Source organism: Cryptomeria japonica, chromosome 10 (genome assembly GCF_030272615.1).
Source record: "Cryptomeria japonica chromosome 10, Sugi_1.0, whole genome shotgun sequence".
Taxonomy (NCBI): domain Eukaryota; kingdom Viridiplantae; phylum Streptophyta; class Pinopsida; order Cupressales; family Cupressaceae; genus Cryptomeria; species Cryptomeria japonica.
In genome coordinates this window covers 608,819,250-608,828,493 of record NC_081414.1, presented here as the reverse complement: position 1 = coordinate 608,828,493, position 9,244 = coordinate 608,819,250, and the positions used below count along the sequence as shown (strand labels likewise).

Genomic DNA, 9,244 nt, shown 5'->3' with positions numbered 1-9,244 from the left:
CCACTAACTTTGCGACTTTGAAATGCTAAACTGTAATTCTTTAAGGTAAAAGATTCCCCCCCGGGCACTCTCACAAGTGTCCTTCAGCCCTCAATTTCATTAGCCCATGATTAAATTAAGGTCAGAATCTGAGCAAGAAATAATATACTAGTAATCCCCCCTGTCCCATTTGAAAAATTTGAAATTTGGAGCCTTATAAAGGAAGATGGACCACTGGGCAGAGCTTCAGAGAATCAGGCTATGGAGACTTGTACATTTGAGATTCACTGGAATAAGCAGCAGGTCACTAAAACCAGGTTTAAGGAAGGTGTTTCAGTATCTGTAATGGTGGTACTGAGTAGTTGTATTGTCTGCCATTTGTTACATAGAGTTATTATAGCCTGTAGGTTTGCTGTACAAAGTAAATCGAAAATGTAGTAATGTGACTGTTTCGATGTTATACGTACTGTCTCTGACAGAGTTACCCCTTGTCTCCTTTTCTTGAATACTGTAGATATCCAGAGTGTTTTTCATTACTTTGGATGTTTTACTGCCATTTACATGCACCGGATTACTTGACTCACACGAAAATTTTAAAGTCTTCTGCATTTTTGCAGACCTCTTCCGATCCATAGATTTCTTACTAAAGCAATACAAATAGGCTGTACTGGTTATCTTTAGCCTTTTGCCTTTATTAAGTACTTGTGTCCTCAAGTCTGAAGCCCTTGTCGGATTGCTACAGTTGGTTCTTCTGATGCGGCTGGAGGCCCTATTTATTTCAAGGACTGCGTTTGCAGATATATAATAATAACGGACTGTATTATGTTTAAGGCATATGACATGGATGTGAGGATGAAGATGAGCAGAGATTTGAGCCCCGACCTGGCAAAGGTCTCCATTCAGCCCAGACATAAAGAGATGAAGAAAATGCAAGTGGTCTATTATTTGAGCAGAGGCGGCCAGCTTGAACATCCCCACTTCATGGAAGTTGTCCTGCCTTACAATCAGGAGCTACGCTTGAGAGGTAAACTTTACAAAGTTTCACTTACCAGTTTTCTGCTTGTGTTTTTTTAACAATATCCCATAGATTTGAAATCAAAGTTAAATCTTGGTTTAAGGTGGTCTCCGTTAAAATGGGTATAGTTTTTTAAGATTGTTTCTGGAATCAACTCTTATCTGTTTGTCCGCTTTTGTATCGAGGTTTTGTATCAATTTTTATCTGTTTTTGTATTGATGTTTTGAATCATACTCAGCAATTCATATTAATATACAATTATACATAATAGATTTTAGAAACGTGTCGGATATAAAAACATACACAGTTGATTCCAAAAATCAATCGAATAAAAGTAAAATCAAGAAAACTTAATGCTGCTACTGATGGAGTTGTTATGGAGAATATATCGTTGCTTCAACTGGGAGTCTGGGGAGAGAAAGATGATTTAGACTAATTCCTTCTTTATGTTGTTATATTTGCAGATGTAACGGATCGTTTGACCATTCTGAGAGGAAAATCTCTGCCCTCGATGTTCTCCTGGTCTTACAAAAGGTACTGACTGATAACTGCCATATAAGCTATTACACAGAACGGTTTTCGACTGGATATATTGTATAAAAAGCATGGCTGTAAATTTTTATTCTTCCATGTTTGATCAAGATGAATCAATCATGATTTGTTCTGTCGAATTGTTTCGTTTTATCTTTACCTTTCTATTGTGCTGACACAAGAATCTTCTTTGCAGAAGATCAGTCATAGCTTATAATATGTGTTTTTTTTTGAGAACGATTAGTGTGTGTATGCATGCAATGTAGGAGCTACAAGAGCGGATATGTCTGGAACGATTTGTCCGAGGACGACATTCTATACCCAGCTGACGGAGTGGAATACGTACTTAAGGCTTCAGAGCTCTTTGATGGGTGTTCTGGTACGTGCACCAAACTCATTTTTTTCTTTTGCAGATTATCTGTGTCATAATGATCTTATCATCATTTGCTTCTTCAATTCTTTCTGTTATCAGAGAAGTATCAAGGAACCACAAGCGGCAAGACATTAAATCCAAAGCATTCATTTGAAGGACTAACAACCACCCATTCTCAGGACAAGACTCTAAGCCTGTCTAATACTAGATCTCTTATTCCTAAGAGCAAGTTAATGGTTAAACCTGCAACTGAAAATGGGCATGAACATACCCATGGTCATAATGATCTGTTACCCACTAAGCTCCCCTTTTCACAAAATGCTTGTGGAACCCATCCCAAAGTTATAATCAGAGACGATGACATAGGCAACCTAAGCACTAGATCTGAGCCTCCCCATTACCGCCCGAGATCAGAAGACAAAACACTGAAGCAATCCATTAATGTTGATGGAGACTGTAAGCTTTTTAAGTCTGGACCCCTGGACTCCAAGATAACTCATGTGGTCAATGCTGCCACACAGACCAGTGAAAGATGTGAGAAAGGAGAAGAAGACGCAGAAGAAGCAGCATCAAAAGAGAGCGAGAGCAGTCAGAACTCCACAGAGTTAAGTGGGGGAGAACAGTCTCCCTTATCTTCTTCGTCAAACTGTTCTGGTCGAGTCCATGATGAAACCCATCAGACAAAACCAGTCAGAAAAACAGTGAGATTCGAGGAACCCAACATCACCCAATCTTCCGCTAGATTCAGTTTGTTGCAGTTCATCTCCTGCGGATCACTGGGAGTAGAAGACAATAATATTCAGACAGTTTCTCATAAGCCTACCAGATCTTCAGGGGTTACGCAAGCGCGAATCTCAGTTGATTCTAAGAATAATATTCAGACTCAAACTGAGGTTCCTAATAGAACGCTTGGAGAAGAGCTGGATTTTTTGGGTGAGGATCTACGCATGGCCAATGCTCAGAGGACAGAGAAGGAGTATTTCAGCGGCAGTATTGTTGAAATGCAAGCCCATGGCGAAGCAGACAACGAAGAAGATCCCAAACTCACCAGATCCGCTTCGTATAATGCAGAAGGGTAGGCCATATGCATTTTTCTACATCTGCTAAGTTTAAAAGTAGAATTTTCAAGATTTCTAAGATTCTTTCAGTAAGCTTCTTGTTTGATTTCTAAGATTCTTTCAGTAAGCTTCTTGTTCGATTTGATTTTTATAGTTGTTCTAAAGGTTTAAAATTATGGATACAGTCAATGTCAATCATCATCGTCCACTCATAGTTCAATTGTTTATAGTTTCCATTGTCAACGTTTTTTTGTTTGCAGAGGATCAAAGTCAGAGATGGCTGCCATGGTTGAAACTGAAAAGGAGAAAGATCACGTTAACACTAAGACCAAATGCATTCCCAGAATAAAGATTTCAAAGAAGGATTCACAGAAAACACCCACCAAAAGAGAGTTAATGAATGACAGAAATATCCACGGCAGCTGCAGTAATAGATTTCCTTGATGGCGTCTGCCATCTCAAGGAACTAAGAATATCTTCACTTGTACTACTGTTTGGTCGTAATAAATGCTATTGGATTTGGCGAAAAAAAAATGTACTGGCCCGCTGTAGGATTATGATGGGCTTTTATATTTTATGAACAAATTTTAGGCTCATGTTTCCAAGTTCTGTGTGGCGTACTCGATGCAAAGTTTAATTATAAAAACATGTTTTCTTCTGCTTTCACGTTTATCAACGTTATGGTGTGCCTCATTAAATCTTAAGCGGCTAATTTTCCTGTGAAGTTCGTTGTACGGGACTGTGTACGTTTACTCCAAGTTATTTGGAATGAATCTGCATCTTACACGTTCGGCAATAGGAGCTTCTATAGTGAACAAAGCCCCATGGAATGCATTCCAAGCTCTGTGGAATGAATCTACATCTTACACTTTCGGGTTATTTTGAGTGCCTTTAGTGAACGCACGCCATTTCTATTTGCGTAAGTGTTGTTCCACATATTATAGAGAAATGGTAAAGGATCTTTCATACTAGGAGATGTTTATCAAATATTTCAAATTGTACATTAGATTTCAACAATTTTTCTTGGTTGTTTCTATATGCCACTTAACTAGGGGAAAGGACCCAGTAGTTATGCACCCTAACTTCGCGCTTCTTAAAATCCTATGTGGAAATTTCAAATCACTTCGATTTTTTTACAACAGCTTACTTGGCAAGTCCCCTACTTATAACAAGGTTTCAGGACCACATCATCAAATATGATGTCACATCAACATGCTTTTAGCCAAGGTGTCCAAAACAGCCCAAAAAAAAAGTGAGACCAATAGGTGTGCAAAAGGGCCCCAATACTTGTGTAGATGTGGCATCACATGATTGGTTACTTTTCACAACATATGGTATATTTCACTCAATTATTGGTACTTATCATACAACTATTGGTGCAATGTTGTACAAAAGTTGGACATTAAATCAACAATTATGGGGTATTAAATCAACAACTTCTATATGGGTCCTTTCCCCTATTTATAGCTATTGTTTTGGCTTTTAGGTTCTAACAATGCAAGTTGTGGGATTGGTTGTGCGTGAAAGGTCAAAAATGGTCATTTCAAAGTGTTGCTTGATACATGACCCTTATTGTGTCAATATCCATTCGGGAGACAACCAATAATTTTTTTTAAAAAAGGCCAATTACAAAATTAAATAACACCAAATTTTAAGTGTTTATCTATATGGATCTGCTCACATTTTTCACTTTAATGTTAAGAGTGCGTGGCTATCAATTTTTCCAGCCACCTTTTTATCTCCACCATCAGCAACATATGTAGCTTGGTTGGCACGCATTACCGAGCATTATTCAGCCCTAAAAACATCTCTTTTGTTAGTTTTGGGGATTATTTTCCTTGAGCATTTCTTCCCATGATGGGCTTGTGCTCTACAACAAACCACAACATATCACTCTTCCTTGCCAATCTTTCCCCTTCTCTCATCACAAGTAATGCCTACACGTCCTCCTCACATATTGTATGTTCAATGATCGACTTTTGCTTCTTCGTACTTGTAGTTGTTTTTTCATCATTTCTCTCTATGGTGTCAAGGGTTTCATTAAATCATTACACATAATGTGAAATAAATAGATCATTGTCTACTTTTATTCTCAACCTTGATATTTAATCATGAAATTTAATGGGTATATTGTTATTGTCTCAATTTTTTGGGGGTTTCACAATTACACATTGTGTGTTGTCCACATGACATATATGGTCAACCCATAAGCTCTCCTTACATTTTTGCTATCAATGATATGATTTCATTTGTTTTCCTCCACCTTTTTGTCAAATTTGCATCACTGTATAGATGTTGTGTAGGGTTTAAATATATTGTGAAATTATTTCAAAAATATGAAGTAACTAAAAGTTTAGGGTAACTATCACAATATTCTTACCGGTTTCACGATTACACATCATGCATTCTCTCTAGCTTTCAAGAAACCTCTACTCATCATTTTTTCTTGTATTTCGTAGACAATGATATTAGTTTATCTGATTTCCTCCACTTATCTTGACAATTTCACATCACTGTATGGATGTCGTGTTGGGTTTCATTAAAATGATGTGTGTGTCTATGTGTGTGTGTGTGTGTTTTATTGGCAAACATGTTTATGCTTCAATGACATATTATGTTGGTTATATTTTTTATGCATGAACTCCATTTACTATTGTTGTCTGCACAAACAATAAATTGTGTAAGGCTCCCCAACAAATATAAAGCTGAATTCATTCAAAGCACTTATGAAAGCATACATAAATGATAACTGCAATATGAAATGATCGATATATATATATATATATATATATATATATATATATATAATCGATCATTTCATATTGCAGAATGGCTATGACATTTTGTAGAATGGCTATGACATTTTGTAGAATGGCTATGACAATTAAATGATCGTTTGTTTCTCACATATATTCAAATTTGAAAATCAACCACCACAAATCAATGCATTCATTTTCTGCATTCAAATGATTTTATAAGAGGGAATTTCTAGTCTCATTTTCATTATGAATTCTCCTTTGTTTTCACTAAATATTCTCTGCAAAATTTAGAGCTTAGGAATGCAACTCTAATATGATCCTTGCTTCACGTTTTCATAAATGAATGTATTGTTTTTAGTCAATGTAGTCAATGCCTAAAATAATATGAAGCATAAAAATTATATTATTTTTCAGTGAACTATAAAAGATCATAGGGTGCAAATTTGAAAATAAAGGCATTAACTATTTTTAATCATATCAAATTTCCAACTACATAGATCAAATATATTTGGCGCCCACCGACACCGACCATGGGAAGCAAGCAACCCACTTTGACTCATCGAATATATATATATATATATATATATATATATATATATATATACACACACACACAAATGTATATAACCCAATATTGAAAGTTTATAATAGCACCATTTTTCATTTTCCCTAGGATCATTCATGTACTCCCTGTATACATTTTGAGCAAAATTTTGAGCATAAGAAGGCCACCTCTACACATCCCTGATTGGAGGGTGCTTATTCACACCAATATACCTTGAATAACTAAATTCATGTTTTTTTATAAATTAGAAAACACACACACAGACACACACACACACACACGTGTGTTGGTACACTCTATATGGAATGTTCTCCCCTCCCATGATTTGGAAAACTCCCACGTTTTAATAAAAAAACCCACCTTCATGCATTTCATGATTTTTCCCTTCATGCATTTCATAGTTTTTCTCTTCATGCATTTCATAGTTGTTCTCTTCATGCATTTTATGATTATTCTCTTCATGCATGATTATTCCTTTCATTATCACTTTATAATAAAATCTTAAAGAAAATAATCAATTTTTTAATTAATATATTTTTTTTTAAATAAAAAAATCTTTATAAAAAAATCTTTAAATGTAAAATAAATACACATTTTAAAAAATATATATATTTCTTTAAAATGATTTAAAAGAAATCGTTTATTTTTCAAAATATATATATTAAAATATAAAGAACAAGTATATATATAGATTAATCATTAATATATCCAAGCAACAAAAAGATTTTTTTTCATAAATAAACACGTACATGTAAGATAGTTGTGTAAGTGCAAGTAATGAATTTTTTCGTAGTGATGATAAAATATTATCATATGAACAAGAATTCTTAATTTATAATATTTTTTTAATATGACATTAAAATCCCAATATATACTATAACATTATTTGTAAATGAACTAATTCTCAATCATTCTAATTCAACTTAAAAGAAATGTTTAAAATAGTGAGTTGAAATTAGGGTTATGACATACTTCCTCCCTAAAAATATGCATCACTCAAAGTTTCATCATCATACTAAAAACAAGGCCAGCACGGTTCATACCAAACATGGTTAGTATTTTCATTAGTCACATGCAATCTGTTCTTCACTTTTGCAATCATTTAGTTAATGCAAGAACACTTAAGATAAAACAAACGCACACATTCATTCAAATAAGCATTTAGCACATCCTAAGTGAGTGTGTGAATTCCATCACTGCCATTCAATTTCATGAAGTTAGAATACCTCTCTCTGACAATGTTCTCTTCCTTATGATGTGTTGACATAACTATCGCACTTATACAAACAACACTTACAAATTAGTCCTCAATAGTGTTCAAAATTCCAAATCAAACTAAAGATTTCTCAAAACAATTCTACTTGTCCAATAAGATTTATTCTTCATGTCATATGTACCAGTACTTACATACCCTTGTATTTCAAAAAATTTCCCAAGTTGTTAGGTATTTTTTAACACTACTCCTGCCATGTCCTTATATCTATACACACTCAAACTATATTTGGTTCATTCACAAATATCAATACCTTAGAGCAAGATCATTTTGATATTCAATATTTTCATGTAAAGATTATAATCGTTCAATTGAGGACAACAATAAGCTAGATCACAACTTTATCATATACAAATAATTTGTTCATACATACCCTTTCACATGCGATACTTAGGTACGTTCATAGATCATCCATGCATACTCGTAAATCACCTGAAAAGTTGGTGGATCCACCTATCTAATCTATGCATCATTCCTATCTTTTCATAATAATTCATGCTTATATCACAAAATTCTCAACATTAACAACACATTCATATAGAGACTCAAATGCGATCTAGGAGCGCCAATATTCTAGAGTCCAAAGGTAACCATATTTTGATCAACAACTTAATATTCATATTAGTGTAGTTATAATCACAAGATTATTAATATATGATCAATAATTATGGGGTAAGTGGACCAAGATGGTGAACAAAAAATCAGACACCAACGAAAAAACACCTCAAAAGAACGAAATGTGATCGTGTTTTTAATAAATTAAAAAACTGCATGCATGTTAAGGCTCGGAAAATCCAAGCCAAAATGTGTATGAGTTCTTTAAATAAAAAATGCATATAGATGAACTTTAAAAAAAAAATGCGATTGTGTTTTTTAAAATAAAAATGCAATCATGTTATGTTTAGCAAGAAAAACGTGATTGCATTAAGTTTACATTAAGTTAGACAAGGAACATTGACTTAGATGGTGATTCCTTTAACATTCTCTTCATTTTTTCATTAGGATATATATATATATATATATATATATATATATATATATATATATATATATATATATATATATATATATATATATATATATATATATATATATATATATATATATATATATATATATATAACATTTAAGTATACTTTATATTTTATGTATATATTGTCAGGATGTTTGAGAGTGGTTTTAGATCTCTAGGAGTCATAATGCAGATTTTAAATTTTAGATCTTATAATTTTTCAAACAGTCAAATTCTAGTAATCAGTGGGATTCTATCATCATTCTCTTGTTATCTCTCTATCTCACGCTCTTTGTCTCCCCTAAGCTCTAGACCTATCTATTTTCCTATCTCACTCTCTCCTCTCTCCCTAAGCTCTAGATCTTATAATTTCTCAGACAATCAATAAGCTCCTCTCTCTCTCTCTCTCTCTCTCTCTCTCTCTCTCTCTCTCTCTCTCTCTCCCACCCTCCCATGCTTTGTCTCTACTTTCCTATATCCCCTCTCCCTCTCTCCACATACCTCTACCTCCCTCCCGCAATACCTCTATTCATCTACATAAATCTTGCTCTCTACCTCTCTCTCACTCCCTCCCTCCTTCCTTCCCTCTCTATTTTTCTTTATCTCGCACTCTTTATCTCCCCTCTCCGTCTCTCTACCTACCTCTCTTTTCATCCCTCTCCACTTTTAACTCCCCTAA

General features: G+C 34.2%; 1 protein-coding gene across 1 annotated transcript; it reads left to right on the top strand.

Moving 5' to 3' along the window:
• The first annotated feature begins 231 nt into the window (after positions 1-231).
• LOC131064818 (protein SOSEKI 3-like) lies at positions 232-3,603 on the top strand. The gene is made up of 5 exons (XM_057999087.2): positions 232-1,003; positions 1,459-1,528; positions 1,792-1,904; positions 1,998-2,973; positions 3,217-3,603. Exons 1-5 carry the CDS (start codon positions 802-804, stop codon positions 3,398-3,400), a joined length of 1,545 nt encoding a protein of 514 aa, XP_057855070.2. The 5' UTR covers positions 232-801; the 3' UTR covers positions 3,401-3,603.
• The last annotated feature ends 5,641 nt before the right edge of the window (positions 3,604-9,244 follow it).

Excerpts from the sequence above, each read along its gene's own strand:
- LOC131064818 (XM_057999087.2), top strand. The coding sequence starts at position 802 with ATGTTTAAGGCATATGACATGGATGTGAGGATGAAGATGAGCAGAGAT. Across the intron at positions 1,004-1,458 it reads TCAGGAGCTACGCTTGAGAG|ATGTAACGGATCGTTTGACC; the intron begins GTAAACTTTACA and ends TTATATTTGCAG. Across the intron at positions 2,974-3,216 it reads GCTTCGTATAATGCAGAAGG|AGGATCAAAGTCAGAGATGG; the intron begins GTAGGCCATATG and ends TTTTGTTTGCAG.